The 18098-nt window shown below is 37.5% G+C and overlaps 1 protein-coding gene and 1 long non-coding RNA gene across 2 annotated transcripts; one reads left to right on the top strand and one right to left on the bottom strand.

Annotated features, from left to right (window-relative positions):
- Positions 1-9: 9 nt before the first annotated feature.
- Positions 10-5121, bottom strand: LOC109168139 (phospholipase D beta 1-like). The gene is made up of 11 exons (XM_019317186.1): positions 4884-5121; positions 3638-4620; positions 3311-3427; positions 2964-3158; positions 2562-2810; positions 2414-2482; positions 2162-2309; positions 1695-1843; positions 1446-1619; positions 1149-1346; positions 10-527 (listed from the first exon to the last, which is right to left on the bottom strand). Exons 2-11 carry the CDS (start codon positions 4586-4588, stop codon positions 234-236), a joined length of 2544 nt encoding a protein of 847 aa, XP_019172731.1. The 5' UTR covers positions 4589-4620; positions 4884-5121; the 3' UTR covers positions 10-233.
- A 1140-nt stretch (positions 5122-6261) lies between these two features.
- On the top strand, positions 6262-15233 carry LOC109168140. The gene is made up of 2 exons (XR_002051996.1): positions 6262-6304; positions 15172-15233. It is a non-coding gene; the product is annotated as an uncharacterized LOC109168140 (long non-coding RNA).
- Positions 15234-18098: the final 2865 nt, after the last annotated feature.

Genomic DNA, 18098 nt, shown 5'->3' with positions numbered 1-18098 from the left:
TTGAACTGGGATCTACAATATTTTTAAAATGAAACCTAAATAATGGAAATCATAATCAACTCTTTAGAAATGTATTCGAGTTTATGCCTATCTATTATATTAGAATCAAGCCACCTCACCTAATGTTTACACTTAACAAAAAAGAAAAAAAAAAAAATTGAAGGAAAAGACGGATGTGGGTAGTAATGCAGGTAACAACAACAACAAATGTGGAGAACAGACAATGCAATTGATCAAATGGTGAGATTTTCTTGGACGCCAACGAATGTCCCTATGATCTTCCCTCCCATGTCGGGGAAGTTTACACACCCAGGCAAAGAGTTCACCTTTCCTGTTCTGTCAACTTCAATAGGGTACTTCAGGAGGTGGCCTTTCATCTCGCTCACTTCCTCAGCTGCATATTGTTGCCAGTTGCGCTCGCTAAGACCCCTCACCCGTCTCACGCATTCCACACTCTCCGGTTGCTCAAAACAGGCATCGGGTGTTGCAAGGTGCTCGGCCCAAAGCGCCATCCTATATCCATATATCTGCAACCAATGGGCCACAAAAGTGCTGTCATATATACTTGTGGACTATTACACACAATGTTGCACATGTGCAGTTGTTTGGCTAATAATAGGCACCCGACCCTCCTAAACCCTAATAGGACGGGTTCGAGTAGTTAATAATTTGGGCTTAGGAGGGATTTGGGTAGGCAAAATTATATCCCTCAAGGGTTTAGAGTAGTAGTGAAAACCTTGTATTCAGTAGTAGAGTATTCAAGGGGTTAATACCAGCTGAGGTCCTCCGAGTGTAGTGGCACTGCCACATTTAGTTCTAAACTTTTAATTTAACCGCCCGTATTCCTTCAACTTTCAAGTTAACCACCCATAGCCTTTTAACTTTCAAATTTTTAACCAACCCTAGTCCTAACTTTACCCTTAGTTAAATTAACGGAAGGACCACGGCAAGTTAAATTTGAAAGTTGAAGGACCATGGATGATTAAATTGAATGTTTATGACTAAACGTGGCAGTGTCACTATACTCAGAGGACCCCGGCTGATATTAACTCATATTTTAAATATAATAAACAGGTTTTGGAATGGGATGGGATACCCTACAAGTAGATATCCTACCCGTTGTCATCCCTAGTTGTGTGGTTAATTACCTGGCCATGTGGTCCGGTGTGTTTGTTTGCCCATGTATAGTTAGGCTGATATGCACCCATTGCAATTTCAGTGTCTCTGGTGCCTTCCAACGAACGTTGGTTGATATTGGCAGACCCCATTATCACAAACTCGTCGTCCACAATCATCCCTTTCGAGTGGACATATATCATGAATCGCCTGCTTTTCTGGGATAGTGCCTGAAAAAGTATCATATAGAGCATAACCAAACAAGAAACGACACAATTGGCTAGTTGGAAACGAAAGAAACACAAGCATAATCATGGGACTAGGCATACCTGAGGAGTGTTTGCTGAAGAACTCTTGCCACTTGAATTGGTTGCATTATCGGGCGCCTCTCTAGTGCCAAGACAAAAGAAGTTCAAGTAGTCTTGGGGTTCATATGTCTTATCCAGCCCGACCTCTACTAAAGCTTTGTATATTATGTCGTACATCATCTGCATCGTGTTATACTGCATGCGACAAAATAACATTTCTAAGGATACAGCATAAATTACATCAACCTGGTACTTGAAGTAAAAGCCTACCTGCCAAAAGAGAATCCTCTGAGTTGGTGTGCTGGTAGGAACACCCTCGGGCCACATTGGGACAACAATATATGCTGCAAATCTTTCATTGCATCTGATTTTGTTAGCGATTTTGAGAGCAATTTCCATCGGTATTAAATTGTTTGCACCTGTCAACGCAAAATGAAATCATGTAAATAATTGTTGGAAAATGGAAAGAGACGAGACTTGCTTGCATAGACTGAGAGAAAAGGGAAAGTTGGGGAGAATGGATGTTTAACCGCAATCCTACTACGTAGAGTCACAATCTTATACCGATAAACTACAAGGCCTTTAGCATGGAAAGATGGATGAAGATAATTCAAATCAACTATATAACTGTGGCAGTGAAATTCAATTACGGAGCACTTTAAAAGGACAGTTGATAAAATTGGCAATTAATCTAATTTTCCAATTTTATTCTGCAGATATTAAAAAGATGCTCTCACCTAAGTCTTTGTAGTTGTTCCAGTTGAATGATGACCCGAGGAAGTACTGGTTCTCAATGTAAATGAAATGTTGAGCAGAACGAATTGCCTTTACATACGCAGTGTGTATACTCATGTCGATCAGAACATTCTTCCCACAGACTAGGTTCTGTACCACCGGATGTCAGAATGTATTGATTAGTTCTTGTCATTAGCATAAAAGTATTAGGACAGATCATTCGAGACGACATAGATATATAAAAGATTGCTTACCTTGGCTGTGGCTTCTTTTGGATCTTTAGGAAAACCTTTAACAGAATTAGAGTCAATGGACCGGAAAACCTAGATATCAGAAAAAATTTTAGTTAGTGGCAGAAAATATACGAGAAAGAAGCATAGGTAAATTTCATTTCGTAGATACCTGGACATGCCAACTTTCGGGATCATCTTCCTCTAGGAATGGGGCATCTGCTATTCCTAAAATCTCAGGAATTCTGTCAAGTTTGAGTAAAGCATCATCATGTGAAGCTTTCATCTTTTGTAATCCATGGCGTTTCGAAGCCTTTAACCAACGCTCCTCGAAGTTTGTTAGGACATCATATGCAGCAGGGCCCTCAATCCGACTGTGCAAATCATGCCAAGGTTCTCTTGGGCAACCGGTAGTAGGTCCCTATTCAAGTTATAAACGTGACAGAAGAACACAATCACTAACAGATCTTTTGTTTTTGAAAACATGAAAGAGTTTTAGATTTTGATGGTCATAAATAGGCATCATAAGTATGATAGTCAAGCAACACAAAGATCGAATTCGTTCAAGGATTACCGTGAAATTTGGGTTATGATAGTCATCTTTGTGCACAGTTTGTAATGTTCTGAAAATAGGGTGATTTGGAGTATCGTATCGCCCCCTGCATAAATCAAGGCCTCCAACAAAAGCTATGATCTTTCTCCTGTAGTTACCCGCATCTGCATCAACTATAACAGTTTTCTGATGGTGTGTGTAGATTGTTCCAGTTTCCTGATGACAAAAACAAGTTAAAATCTGGAACTCTTAAAGCAAGTCTGCAGCTTCCTCAAACGTCAAACAATGCTTTCTCAAAGAGATTATAGAAACTGGACCTAAAGCCCTATAGGTAAGGATGTACGAAGAGAATGGAACAAAGATCGCACCTTCTTTTTGATCCAGCTGTGTCCCTTTCCAGCAGAGCGTGGACAAAGCAGCACTTGCACCGAAGAATGCTTGAAAAAGCGACGAGTCTCCTCATCATTCGTTTGCATGATTCCATCCTATATATCACAAGAATGAGAAATATTGGTAATAGTTTCAAACTCGAGCAAAACTATGCACGAGTCTCATGATTTTTTGCTAACGGTTATGGAATAGAGTAAAATCTTACTTAGCCAAACTTTCCTATACTCGAAAGAATTTGTTCTATTGTTTTCACAGAAAGAAAAACTACAAATTTCTATTCTCGGTGCTGAACAAACACAACTTACAGTTTTATACCCAAGAATGCTATTAGAAGTGGGATCATCCCATACAAGTAGCAGCACCCTCACGCCTTCTTGAGACTTCGTTTTGAGAAGGTCCCCCAAAGTGCTTTCTTTTGCATCGTTACCATCTCGAACAAGTTTAACTAAATGGTAGACAGACCATCCGGTAATGTAGATTAACTTACGAGCCTGACTTATTGCGCTGAATATATCATGCCAGCACTGCCCGTGATGATACTGCACGCCATTTTCAAGCCATATATTCGGGAGGCAACCATCAGGTACATGAGCATCTTGATACAGCGTTACCCTGCCTCCTCGTCTAAGGGGGAAATAAGTACCGGGAACTCCACGATACTCAGGATCAAATCCTACACCGCCATAGTAAAGGGGAACCTTCTCCATTGGAGTGAATTGAATTGATAAAGTGAGTACAGCCCCAGCCTTACACGGTTTCCCATTCGAGTTAAGAATTGGGAATGAGCCCTCGACCTTGACACCAGAATATAATTGTTCCACGGGGATCCCCACAGCGCCCATAATCTGAGAACCAACAACATCGTTGTCTTTCACAACAAAATGAACTTCCGATGCATAATGTGCTACCGGGACATAAAAATGCTGCATCCAAACCGGATCCTCACTGTTGCCGATCACATATGTTCTAGCAATCACAGCATTAGATACCGAAACTGTGACATAAGGGTCACTAGTGATCTTCTCATCAACTTTACTGCTAAGCTTTGAAGGCAATTTCCCAAACAAGGCATCTAACTTGTTATGAAACATATCCATGTTGGGCAAATTCTTGGCCTCCTTCACCCAAATATCCAAATTTCCATGTAATAGCAATACCCTTAAAGACCCAGTAGAGGTCTTAAATGGCACAACTTGGACACCTTGTCCATGCTCTGAACCCTCAGACATTGACTCAGAATAACTTAAATGAGCCATGAGACTACAACAGAAACCTCCTCCCAATTCACCTTCAAATTCATTTCAGACAAGAAAGTCAAAAGATTTATTGCAGCAAAAAAGCAGAATATATCAAACAGTTATATAGCATAATCTATAAAATCCTCAAAGATCATTTCAAATTCCATGTAAATAACTTAAATGACTCTTTTTGCATCATCAGAAAAAAGGGTTTTCTTTTTTCTCTGCAATCAAATACAACTCAACTACCAACTTACAAAGTTTGAGGTAACAGAAACACCAGTTTGACCAATAGTAAATATGGGATTTTTACCTTAAATAATGGGCAGAGTCACAGAAAATGGCCTCTCTGCAGAAATGCAAGCTTGATAAACAGATACTCAAAGAAACCCAGATGCTAATCAGGAGCAAAGATGAGTTCTGGGGGTTTATAGCAAGAAGAAAAGAGAGAAGACAATGGATTCTTGGTTCCCATCTGAATGTAACGAAGAGAAGACTTGACTGGGTAAAGCTTTGACAAATTTTGGAATTAAAAAATTAGTTGATGGTAGAAGAAATTATAATATATACAAAAAAAAAAAAAATCTTTTCTTTGCCCAACCAACTTCAACTGAAGGAATAGCCACATCGTTCCCAAATGACAGCCGAGTTAAGGAATACCTGGTCTTGGAAAGTTCCTTGCGACAACGGGTCATTTTTATCGTGCCTATTTTGGCCGGCAGATTTGACCATCTGGGGACCAAAAATAATTCATTTTAAGAAAATAAACCTATATTCACATTGCCCTGTTAGTATTTGAGTGGTTTAATGTTCATTGAGTTAGGATTTTACTAATTATGTAACAATTATTTTGTATAAGGCTAAAGAGGCTTGCTTATGTTGTAGTTGCCAAACTCAAGTTCAAGCATGAACTTAGACTAAACCAGCTGATAGTTATACGTTAAAGATAATGTTAACTAGTAACCTAAAAGCTACAATGTTATATTTAGGGCATCCTTAATCGTAGTGATATTTTTTGTGGGAGAACGAAGAAAAAGAAAAAAAAAATAGAAATTTGACAAAAATTTAAAAAAAATATTGCGCCACACGTGCATATCTAATCTTCCTTTCCTTTTTCTTCTTCTCTTTTCACTTGGGCCTCACACAAAATTCTAATTTACAGTAAAAACTCTAAAAATCAGTCTTTCCATTAGTGTAAAAACCACATTATGATTTTTTCTTTCTCAAAAACTGAACAAAAACTCTATTAAAAATGTTCTTAAAATTATTGGATATGCGAATTTCAAATTCAAACAAGTATGGTATTTGAGTTTTGTGTCAGAAATATGGGCAATATCCTCATGGTTTGTCATTGTGTTAAGTATGTGTGTGTGTATATATATATATATATATATATATATATATATATATATATATATATAGATGTTATATGTAGATTTGGAATGTGACTCGGTGGTTTTGGTATAGGAGATTTTGAAGGGAGGAAGCCTGAAGGATCCCTATAGACATAACTAGAGCTATCCTTAACTTGGCTATGTAGAATTATGTGGACTATTTATAACAATATTTTTGCGCCAACTAATAAATGACAATACATGTGAATGATGGACAATTTGAATTACAAGTTTGTGACCAAGACTATGTGGTCTAGTAGTACCCGGGTTGGACTTCCATTTGGAAGATTATGAGTTCGAGCCTCAGTCGAGGCGTTATTGGTTCTTTGTGTTTTAGTAGGTTGAGAAAGTATATAAACAGATACTACAATGTAATAGAGCCAGTAACTTTCAAAAAAAGAATTACAAGTTTGTGATCTGCCACCAATTTGTTAAGGTGCATCAATTCTAATCTAAGATGCATGCTATTTAAGTAACATGAAATGCTTGATCTTTAATTTCAATTCATTAAATTGGACGACATTAATAATTTTGAAAAAACTTAGGCATATTAATGTATTATGATCTACAAACGTCTGCGGAGTTGACGAAGGGCCGGTCATGGAAGTTTCTTTGGAAAGGTCTTTTTTTTTTTTTTTTTGAAGTCAAAACTCAAGTAGATATCATCTCTATTTATTATGCAATAAGAGGATGTAGTAGACATTCTTTCTCTAAAAGGTTAAATCCTCAATCTCGGCCTGACAAGGTATTTAGGAAAATGTAATTCACGATGATTCAATGACTCAACAAACAGGACCAAATGTATATGCGCACAATGAATCTATTTACTTTGGACATAATCTCACATTGTCGCTGCCGAAGTTCGAAGCTGATCTTTTCTTCCAAATACTCTATATTGAACCAGTGAGCTAATTAAGCCCGTAAAACGTAGTAATTATGATAAAATGCAGTAATTAAATTATTAAATTAAAAAATTTCTATTAAACCAACTCTCGAACTTGTAAACAATTTGCAACCAATATAATTATATTATTAGCATGCATGTAAAAATGCTAATTTGGTATTAAACTGGTGTAAAATATAATCCTCTTCAAATCCATCCAAGTAAATATAAAGAGCTTTATTACCAAATTAGAAAATAATAAATTTATTGAGCTAAAAATTTCATAGGAAAAGTAACATTTTGAATGTAAAAATCTCATTTGACATGATACGTTATAATTAGTTATTTCTCGCTTTGCTACCTGCCATGTGACACAGAATGAACATGTTTTCCAACCAAGAATTGAACTTAGGAGGAAATTTAATATATTCGTGATAAAATTCAAGTAAACATCGATTTAAATTGAATTGTCTTCCTTTTCAAGCACATTAAAGTAGAACCGTACAGTTCAATAATCTTTGAATCAAAATCAACAAATCAGTATTTCCTAAAACAATTAGCTAGCTTTCAGATCGAGTTGCAAGATGCTCGGCCCAGAGCGACATCCTGTATATATCTGCACCCAATGTGCAATGAGAATGCTGGCATATGTACTAGTTGACTATGATGTTTGGAATTTTTAGTATAAAATGGTAATTTTTTAGTGGTTATTTTGTGGTACAAACTATATGTGGGGTCTGTAAAGTATTTAGGGAATGAAACTCAATATCTTATTGTTGCCATGTATATGCTTTTATACAAAGAATTATACAGAGATGAAAGGCAACCCTGTAGTTACAGTAACAACCACAGAGAATAATTCAAATAAGAAACTAAATAATAGTAACTAACCAATACTAACATTAAGCTTTATCACGCCCCCGCGAGATGGAGGACCCATTGGAGACTCCAAGCTTGGACCGAAAGGATTGAAATAAAGTTCTGCCCAGAGGCTTTGTTAACACATCGGCAATTTGATCCTTCGTTCAAATATGTCGAACATGCAAAGTTCCGTCGGCAACATAATCACGAACAAAAAAATAATCCAATGCCAAATGTTTCATACGAGAATGATAGACCGGGTTTTTACAAACATATGTCGCACCCATGTTATCACAAAATGACACAGGAGGTCACACCAGCTTCACTCCCAAATCCACCAACAAATTTTGAATCCAAATTACCTCAGCTGCGGTATTCGCCAATGCCCTGTATTCAGCTTCGGTGGAGGACCGAGCAACGGATTTTTGACGCACCGACCTCCATGAGATAATATTGCAGCCCAAGTAAATGACATAGCCAGTTGTAGACTTCCCGCCGTCATGAACACCGCCCCACCCAAAAAAGGTTTTCGAGAAATGGGTGATAAAAAGATGGGAGTCCCTCTCCACAAAAATAGTCCGTGAAACATAGTGCCCTTGAGATACCGTAAGACACGCTTCACGGCCTGCCATTGATGCTCCGTTGGAGAATGCATAAACTGTGCCAAGCGATTTACTGTAAAACTCAAGCCCGGCCGTGTTATTGCTAAATACTGTAACAAACCGACCACACGCCGATAGACCATAGAATCACTTGGTGATGAATTAGCATCTTCATGGAGGTCTGCTTTTGGACCTACGGGCGTGTGAATTGGTTTTGCATCACCCATTTTTGTTTGTCGTAGAATGTCTGCAATATACTGGGCTTGGGATAAAAATATACCAGATGAAGTAGAGACTACTTCAACACCAAGAAAAAGATGGAGCATTTCCAAATCTTTAATAGAGAACCTGTGCCCCAATCGTGCAACAAAATAATCCAAAAATCTTGTGTTGTTTCCTGTTAAAACCACGTCATCCACATAAACCATAAAATAAGCCAGTACACTGTTAGTCTGATAAATAAATAAAGAGTAATCTACTTGAGACTTTCTAAAACCAAATTCTATCAAAAAACCAGACAACTCCAGGTACCATGCCCGGGGTGCTTGTTTGAGTCTGTATAAAGCCTTCTCCAAACAACATACATGCGTGGGTCACTGCGGATCAGAATACCCAGGAGGCTGGACCGTGTAGACTTGTTCATGCATAGTCTCATGTAAAAATGCATTATTCACATCCAATTGTCTCAAAGGCCAATTATGGCACAAGGCTAATGAAAGGATAATGCGAATGGTTGCTGGTTTTGTCACAAGACTAAACGTATCGAAATAATCTCGTCCATGTTCCAGTAAATAACCCTTTGCCACCAGGCGCGCCTTATAACGGTCAACCGAGCCATCAGGTTTACGTTTAACTCAGAACACCCATTTACAACCAATCATTTTTTTATCAGTTCTTGGAACCAGCTCCCAGGTGTCATTTTTTGTAAGTGCATGATATTCATCATTCATGGCTTGACGCCAGAGTGGGTCTGATTTTGCTTGAGCAACAGACGATGGCTCAAGAGTGGTTGATATTGGATGGGCAGTGGTAACATTCACAAATTTGTCATTGACGTATTTGGGATTGGGACGACGGATACGGTTTGAGCGACGTGGAGGTGGGTTGTTAGCCTGAGGTATTTGTAAATCTGTAGATGACTCAGACTCACCAGAGATAGCATCTAGCATGGTAGGTAGCATAGGTGAATGTTGAGGACTTTGGTTGGGAGGATGAATGGGACTACTAGTTTGAGAGGGTGTAGGTGTGTTGGGCTGTAATAGTGGCATAGGCGCTACAGGAATCGGGGTATTAAATGGAGTGGTATTTGCAAGCACATGTGGATTTAATACACAATTGGAGCTCTCAGAAGGACCTGCAGGGGAAGAACTGTGACATGACGATGTTAATGCATAAAAAGGAAACACATCATCTATAAACTGAACATGACGGGAGAGATAAACCCGAGCAGTACTAGGATCAAGACACTTGTATGCTGATTGAGAAGTAGAATACTCCAAAAACACACAAGATTTTGAGTGAGGGTGAACCTTTGTTTTTGTGTAGGGACGTAACCACGGATAACACGAACACCCAAATGGTTTTAGTTTTTCATAATTTGGTGTGGTGTTGAACAGAACTTGGAAGGGTGTTTTATTATGTAAGACAGGGGTGGGCAAACGATTTATCAAGTAGACTGCTGTTTGGAATGCATACGACCAATAACTTATTGACATCAATGCAAAGTGAAGTAACGACAAACCAACTTCTACTATATGTCTGTGTCGTCGTTCTGCAGTCCCATTATGTTCAGGTGTATGAGGGGATTGGTGAGATGGGATATTCAACATGCATTGAATAATGGAATTAGTTTTTGAAACTCTCCCCCATTATCTGAGAACATAGAGATAGTTTTGTGATCTAAACGTTTTTCGACTAATTTCTTGAACTGGGAAAGGACAATGTATACATCAGATTTATTTTTTAGTGGATATAGCCATATATACTTGCTATAATAATCCACAAAGATAACATAGTAAAAGTACCCCTCAACAGATCTTTGTGTAGAACTCCAAACATCAGTATAGACCAATTCCAAAGGTTTAGTGCCGACCAAGGAATTTTCAGAAAATGGCAACTTATGACTTTTATGAAGCGAACATGAGGGACAATGAAAGCTACTGACTGAATCCAAAGTAACATTATTATTTTTCAAGACATTGGCAAGAACCTTATTTGACGGATGACCTAAGATGTGGTGCCAATTAGCAACTGTTGTTTTAACTGCAGTGTTAACTTGCGGAGGACAACTCAATGGAGCACAATACACGTCATGTACGTTCTTCCCCCGCATTAGAGGCGCCCCCGTTAACTGATCCTTCACAAGAAAATAAGAAGGAAAAAATTCAACAGAGACATTATTAGTTTTGCATAGCTTGGATATGGAAATTAAATTCTTCTGTAATTTAGGAACGCAAAGAACATTGAAAGAGTGAGAGAGCGGTGTGATGTGGGTAGCATAGTGTGTCCAGTGTGTGTTATTTCAAGACTTTTACATCTCCTAGATGAATTTCATCTGGGCCACCATATTCTGTAAACTGTCTCAACGTTGCAGGGTTGGAAGTTGCATGGTGGGATGCTCCAGAATCAAACAACCATGGTTGTTGTGTCATCGTCGACGTCATAGTAGTGTTTACCACTGGATTGTGAACGGATCGAGTATCAGTTGAAACATTATTATCCCTTAAAAAACGCATCAACTTTCGGCACTCTCGTGTTTCATGCCCGACCAAGGTGCAAAAGCGACAAACAACATTTCTCCGTCCAGGTCGATAAGAATTCTGATGCTGCCATGACTGGCGAAATGGAGCAGAACTCATATCATTTTGTTGGTTGCCGGCAACTTTGTTTGAATTGAAGTTGGACCTACTGGGTTGAGTTCTCCGGTTTTGTTTTTGAGTGACATTAGCAGTAGCAAGCAACGTCTGTCTAGCTTCAACATTTTCTTTGTGTTGGCGCTCATGATCGGTGAGAACATCAGAAAGTTCAGCAAAGGAAATAGGCTCTAGTCGTACACGAAGAGCGGACATCAGTGAATCATATTCTTCTCCTAGCTGTGTCATGATATGTATCACCAAATCTTCTTCGCCAATAGGGCTCTGTGCTAACGCAAGTGCATCTGCAATTGAACGCATTTCCTGCATATACTCAATAACAGGACACCCACCTAGCGGATTTTTGGCTAATTTTGCTTTAAGGGATACAATACGGGAACGAGATGAACTAGCATAACTAGTAGTTAAGCGTTCCCAGGCCTCATAGGCTGTTGCAGCAGAGGATATCAATGGTTGAATTGTGTCGGAGCAACTACCGAGAATGGCACTAACGATAACTTGATCTTGCATGTACCAAATGGTATAACAAGGATTAGTTGAGGTTCGCGCTGCATCAGTAAACTGTGCAGGTGCTTGTATGGTACCATCAATGTATCCGACAAGGTCTAATCCAATGAGAGACGATTGAATCTGTCTTCTCCATACAGGAAAATTGGAGGGTGTTAGTTTAATAGGGAAGTTCGTAGGGGCATTTAGCTGGATAACAGTTGTCTGGGCTGTGATTGACATATCAAGAAGGTTGGGAAAAAAAAAATTAAGTTCTCGTTTGAGTATGAGTGGTTCTTGATACCATGTAAAGTATTTAGGGAAGGAAACTCAATATCTTATTGTTGCCATGCATAGGCTTTTATACAAAGAATTATACAGAGATGAAAGGCAACCCTGTAGTTACAGTAACAACCACAGAGAATAATTCAAATAAGAAACTAAATAATAGTAATTAACCAACACTAACATTAAGCTTTATCAGGGTCCACTTTCAATTTGAGTCGAATCAAAGTGGATTTGCACTTTTCGTAGTGAGACGAAAAATTTGATATGTTGTACGCTCAAAATGAATTATAATTGAATAAGACAATTCTCAAAGTGAATATATTTGAGAGAAGTAAAAAAAAAATAAAGCTTTCAAAAGTTGTTAATTAAGCCAAATGCTTAATTACGACTGGTCAACTGATTAAGCAGAGAGCTTAAGTTAAGTTTAAGGAAGCTTTGACTTGTTTTGGGAATTGCAGCATTTTGCATCACTTCGGTTGATGGTGCTTTGATGCACCGAACCAATACTAAATAATTAGTACGAGTTGGTGCTTATTTAAGCATGAGCTTTTATTTCGGAAGCTTCAGTCAGTTTTGAATCTTTAACCTTTTGTATCTATGATCTTCTCGGTTACTCAAGTATTTTAAAATAAGTCATTATCGTCGATACGAATTAATTATATATTAATTTTGTGACCGTTGATATTATTTTGATAATAAGTATGACCGTTTCAAACGTTATAATCCAATTATTAATTTAAATTGAATTTATGTTGGTTTAATGTGCCATTTAATGGGCTACTAACTCATCTCTTCCCTATAAAAACTAGGATGTTGGCGAATAGTTTTAGCACGCCAAGATTGAAACTCTCAAAAAACTTTCATTCTTGTTTTTCCTCTCCATGTACTCTCAACTCTTGTTTTGCTACGAAGGAAAATTTTTGCCAACATCTTCCGTATATTTCGTACGGAGTGCTCAACTTGTGTTCGAGTTCGCCCGGCTTTGAGTTTGAGTGCTTGAAAACCAAAGTCGTAATCCGTTTTATCTTGGTAGATTGACGCCACAACGCTTCTGGCACCCTCGGGAGGTGGCGAATCGGTTTTAAGGAGAGAATGTGTGTACACAGTACACACGACTCGGATTTCTCCTTCTTCTCATTTCTTGTGTTGGGTTAAAACCTCAGGTTATAAACCCTTTCTCTCGTTTTATATATATTTTTTATATATATATTTTTTGGTTTCGTACCAAGTGTAGTGACATTAATTTCGTAGAAATTACATCCCTTGTACTAGTTTCGTACTAGTTGTGGTGGGATTATTTTCAATAAAATAAAACCCTATTTTGTTAATATATACTGTATTTCGTATATATATGTAATTTTGGTTTTGTACAAAAAATTAGTTGGAATTGATTTTCTACAAATTAAATTCCATTTTGGGGTTCTTCGCGAGTTTTGCTTTCAACGAGACAATGCGGCTGCGGGATGAGGCTACGCAGGTCGTGGATAGCCGAGTCCAAGCATCAAACGCCGATGAAGCCGATGAGATGATAGGCTGTAGAAAATCGGTCAAACTGCCTAGAAGTGCACTCAGGATAATTTGATCCTGTCGATACCACGCCATGTAGGCCGGGTTAGATACTGTTTGCGCTGCGTCCGTGTACTTCGCCGGAGCTGGCTTCGTACCATGAACGAAGCCTACAAGGTCTAAGCCGGTGAGTGTAGATTCCACCTGCTTTTTCTAAATGGGGAAGTTGGATGTGGTAAGTTTAATTGGAAGATGAGAAGGGGCATAGATTTGGATGACAGTAGCTTGAGGTGTGGCAGCCATGTCGGGGGGGAAAAAAAACCAAGGAAAGGAGAGGAAGGAAAAAGATCTCATTAGAGTTAAGGCTCTAATACCATATGGGAGTGTGAACTAAAAGTGTATTATTGAGTGAATTACAGAAGCAATAAATAGAGTGTAATCCCACAGAAGAAGGAATTGAACTACACAAACAAACCCAATAGACTAGGTAACAGACTCTAACCAACCTATACTAAGTCTTAGTATCAACAAAATATATATATATATATATATATATATATATATATATATATATATATATATATATATATATATATATATATTGTGTATCAACTTATTCACCATAACCAAAATATGAAACATATAGCAACAATGCTTATTAGGGATGACAATTTCAATCCGCCCCGTAGATATCTACTCCGCATGGGTCAGAATTTTTTAGGTAATAGTGGGTGGTTGGTCGGGGTGAGTCTTAAAAAAGTAAATCCGCGGTGGATTGGGTTAGATTTGAATTCTGTGTACAAAACCCGCCTAGAACCCCACCCAACCCACCATGTGTGTGTGTATATATATATGTATATGTATATATATATATATATATATATATATATATATATATATATATATATATATATATATATAGTAAAATAAGTACTAATATATAGTTATTTATAAAAGTTTCTATAACTTCGTATAACTTTTTACTATTTTTATATCTAAACTACTAAGTTTATTTTTAAAAATTAATAGTTTAGTTATTATATTTAAATATTTTTATTATTTTATGTTTTAGTATAAGTAATGAATTTTATTATTTTATTATGTGGAAGTTTTTGAAAAAAATAATAAGATGATAAATGGTGGGTACCTGCATCCGGGTGAGGGGTGTGTTTGTTTGCTCATATATAGTTAGGCTGATAAGCACTAAAGAAACTTTTTCCAAACAAGGAGTCTAACTTAATGAAACTTTTTCCAAAAAAAAAAATAATAAATAAATAAAATTACTTATGAAACAAAGAGATTTAATGAAGCAACAATATTATGTAGGTATATATGTAACAGCTAAATACCACAATCAATAAATTCTCAAATAATCACTCTTCAGTTCAATGTAAATGTCCAACTTCAAGAATTATTTAGTCCCTCACCTAAACTACTAATCTGAGATCATAAACAGAAATTCTGTTTTTTAATCTCACAATTAAATACAATTCAACTAACTTACTAATATCAATGAGACTAATTTATCAGTTAGTTTAACCAATAGTTACGTTAATATTGGATTTTACCTAAATGACAAGAATAACAGACTATTGCCTCTATGCAGGAATGCATATTCCAAGAAACCCAAATGGTATGTAATAAGGAGATTACGCAAAGGACCTTGTGCTCTAGTGATATACAATTGCTCATTTTTGTGTTTGAATAGGTTGAGAAAGTAGTTATGAACGAATATTGTATTGTAACGGAGTCAGTAATACTCAAAAAAAATTAAAAAAGGTGCCGCCACACAAGTTTAGCTCAACAGTTTAGTAGTCAATATTTGAAAGAAGAGATCAAGGTTTGATGATTTACATCTTCTTAAATGTTCTATCGGGCTAGGGTCGGGGATTCAACCTTTGGGCCGGGAGAAGAAAATGTGATAAATTTATTATGCAAACCGTTATGGGAAAGATCAAGGATGCATTACTTTAATTTGTTCTTCTTCAGTTTATTAAATTTGGACGACGTTAACAATCTCGAAATAACTAAACAACTTTTTTAGTCTCCAGAGTCCAGACTCCAAACGGCTGCCGTCTGCCGAACCGGCGATTTAAGGAATGTTTCTTTGCGACAATGGTCTTTCTTCGTCTTGTCTACTGTCTATTTCGCAGGCACTCTTGAAGATTTGGGAATAACAATTAAAATAAATATAATACAAAATACTATGCTTTCTCTAGTTTTCTACTAACTTTTATTTTCACATTCAAAATTTTGGTGTAGACACTTTAAATTACATGTAGTTGAACTCAAATATAATATCTTAGAAACCAATTTGGTTGTAGTGAGTGGCTATGCACTCTTAAGGGAGAGGTCGGGAGTTCGAATTCCCTCTCGTATGGAAAAACTAATATGGCCAGCACTTTACCCATATACTAGTTATGGTTTAGGGTTTAGGAAATGGGAATTAGTCTGAGTATGATACTGACTTAAATGTGCCTCTTATAGTTAGGGTTTAGGAAATGGGGATTAGTCAGAGTAAGATACTGACTTAAATGTGCCTCATATAGTTAGGGTCTGCTTAGGACACCTCATGGTCTGACCAAAAAAAAAAAAAAAAAAAAAAAAAAAAAATATATATATATATATATATATATATATATATATATATATATATATATATATATATATATATATATATATATATATATATAGGGAAGGGATCAGGTGCATTTGTGGCTTCCCGTGCGGTTGTGCGGTTGATTAATGTGCGTGAGTTTTATACTTAATGTGCGTGAGTCTTGTGCTTAATATGCCTGAGATTTGTACTTAATGTGCGTAATGTTAATATGCGTGAGTTTTGTACTTAATGTGCCTGAGTATTGTGCTTAATGTGCGTGAGATTTGTGATTAATGTGCGTGAGCAGTTCAGAATTACGAGCTCAGAAGGAAGCAGAACAGAAAACTCACGCACATTAACGCCCAAGCTTCTTGTTACTTCTTCCTTCAATTTGGCCCTGGATTCTGGATTATCAGCTACCTTCAGTGCAGTTGAATGTTTATATAGATGACGCACGCATAACAAAATTTGCACACCAACTAAGTGTGGATTTCTGTTGTATTGTTCCCATAATTCTTAACCACCATAGCCGCCTCCGCATCATCATCATCAGGGAGGAGGCAATGGCTACTGGGGATGGGGAAGAAGCTGACATCGATATTTTCTGCTGCATTTTAAACATTCACGCACATTAAGTACAAATTTCAGGCACATTAAGCACAACACTCACGCACATTGAGTACAAATCTCACGCACATTAATCAACCGCACAACCGCACGGGAACCTTTCAATATATATATATATATATATATATATATATATATATATATATATATATATAATATCTTAGATACAAAATTTTATAGTCTAAAAAGTAGTGTGCTTATTGATATAAATAAAAAGATACATGAAATTAAAACCAAAAAAATGGTATATTCAAGGGATAATTGTAATTGATGTCCCTCCATAATATGTCAATTATCAATGTCATCCCTGAATTATTAGTGGTGTAAATATTGCCTCTCAATTTTCAAAACGATACATATATTGTTCCTCCATAGTGTAAATGTTGCCTCTCAATTTTCAAAATGGTACATATATTGCCCCTCCCGTACAGTACGGGAGGGGCAATATATGTACCGTTTTGAAAATTTATCTGAGGGGCAAAATTTACACCACTAATAATTCAGGGGTGACATTGATAATTGGTATATTATGGAGGAGCATACATTACAATTTTCCCTATATTCAAATTCAATATCGTCCCAAATATATATAGGTTAAAGTGTAATTTTCCTACTAAAATTTATACTAAAATTCTCTCTTTAGGGCTCTACGGTTTCGCATCTTTCTTTGGTAAGCCGAGGTTTTCCAGTCGTGTCTTTCCATTGCTTCTCTCCGGTAGTGCGCCGGATTTTTTCTCTTTGTACGCATGGATGTAGGAGCGACGTCCGGGGCTGTCGCGGGATTGACGCAACGTTGGGCTGACATGGCCCTTGAGGAAGAAGACGACGTCTTCGAACCTGTGGAAGTAGTCGACGGTGAGAGTGCTACGGCTGGGGAGGTAGCGTGGCGGCTGGTGGGGAGGTTTTTGACAACCAAAATTATTAAGGTGGAGTTTATGAGCCAAGTTATGGCTTCGGTATGGCAACCGGTGAAGGGAGTTCATGTGACGGAGATACAACTAAATCTCTTCTTGTTCGTGTTCTATCACGAGACTGACATGCAGCTCGTTCTTGATGGTAGCCCGTGGTCGTTTGAGAACCAAACTCTGGTCTGTAAGTAGGTTGGTGATGGTATCCTACTGGTCACAATCCCTCTTGACATGGTTGATATGTGGATTTAGCTCCATGATCTCCCGCTTGGGTATACCTCTGACGTGATTCTGGAGCAGATTGGAAACTTTCTTGGTACTTTCGTTAAGGTTGATGACAGGTTCTCGGATGCACCATGGAAAAATTTCTACTGCACTAGGGTTTCAATATCTGTGTTGAAACTGTTAAAGCGGCGTATGAGACTTCTGAAACGTGACAAGACGACCTGCTGAGTGAATTTTAAGTACGAGAGGCTGCATAATTTCTGTTTCTTCTACGAG

The sequence above is a fragment of the Ipomoea nil genome, unplaced genomic scaffold (assembly GCF_001879475.1).
Source record: "Ipomoea nil cultivar Tokyo-kokei standard unplaced genomic scaffold, Asagao_1.1 scaffold3172, whole genome shotgun sequence".
Classification (NCBI taxonomy): Eukaryota; Viridiplantae; Streptophyta; class Magnoliopsida; order Solanales; family Convolvulaceae; genus Ipomoea; species Ipomoea nil.
This window is presented reverse-complemented; position numbering and strand designations above follow the sequence as displayed.

Excerpts from the sequence above, each read along its gene's own strand:
- LOC109168139 (XM_019317186.1), bottom strand. The coding sequence starts at position 4,588 with ATGGCTCATTTAAGTTATTCTGAGTCAATGTCTGAGGGTTCAGAGCAT. Across the intron at positions 2,310-2,413 it reads CAAAAGAAGCCACAGCCAAG|AACCTAGTCTGTGGGAAGAA; the intron begins GTAAGCAATCTT and ends CCGGTGGTACAG. Across the intron at positions 1,347-1,445 it reads CTTCAGCAAACACTCCTCAG|GCACTATCCCAGAAAAGCAG; the intron begins GTATGCCTAGTC and ends ATACTTTTTCAG.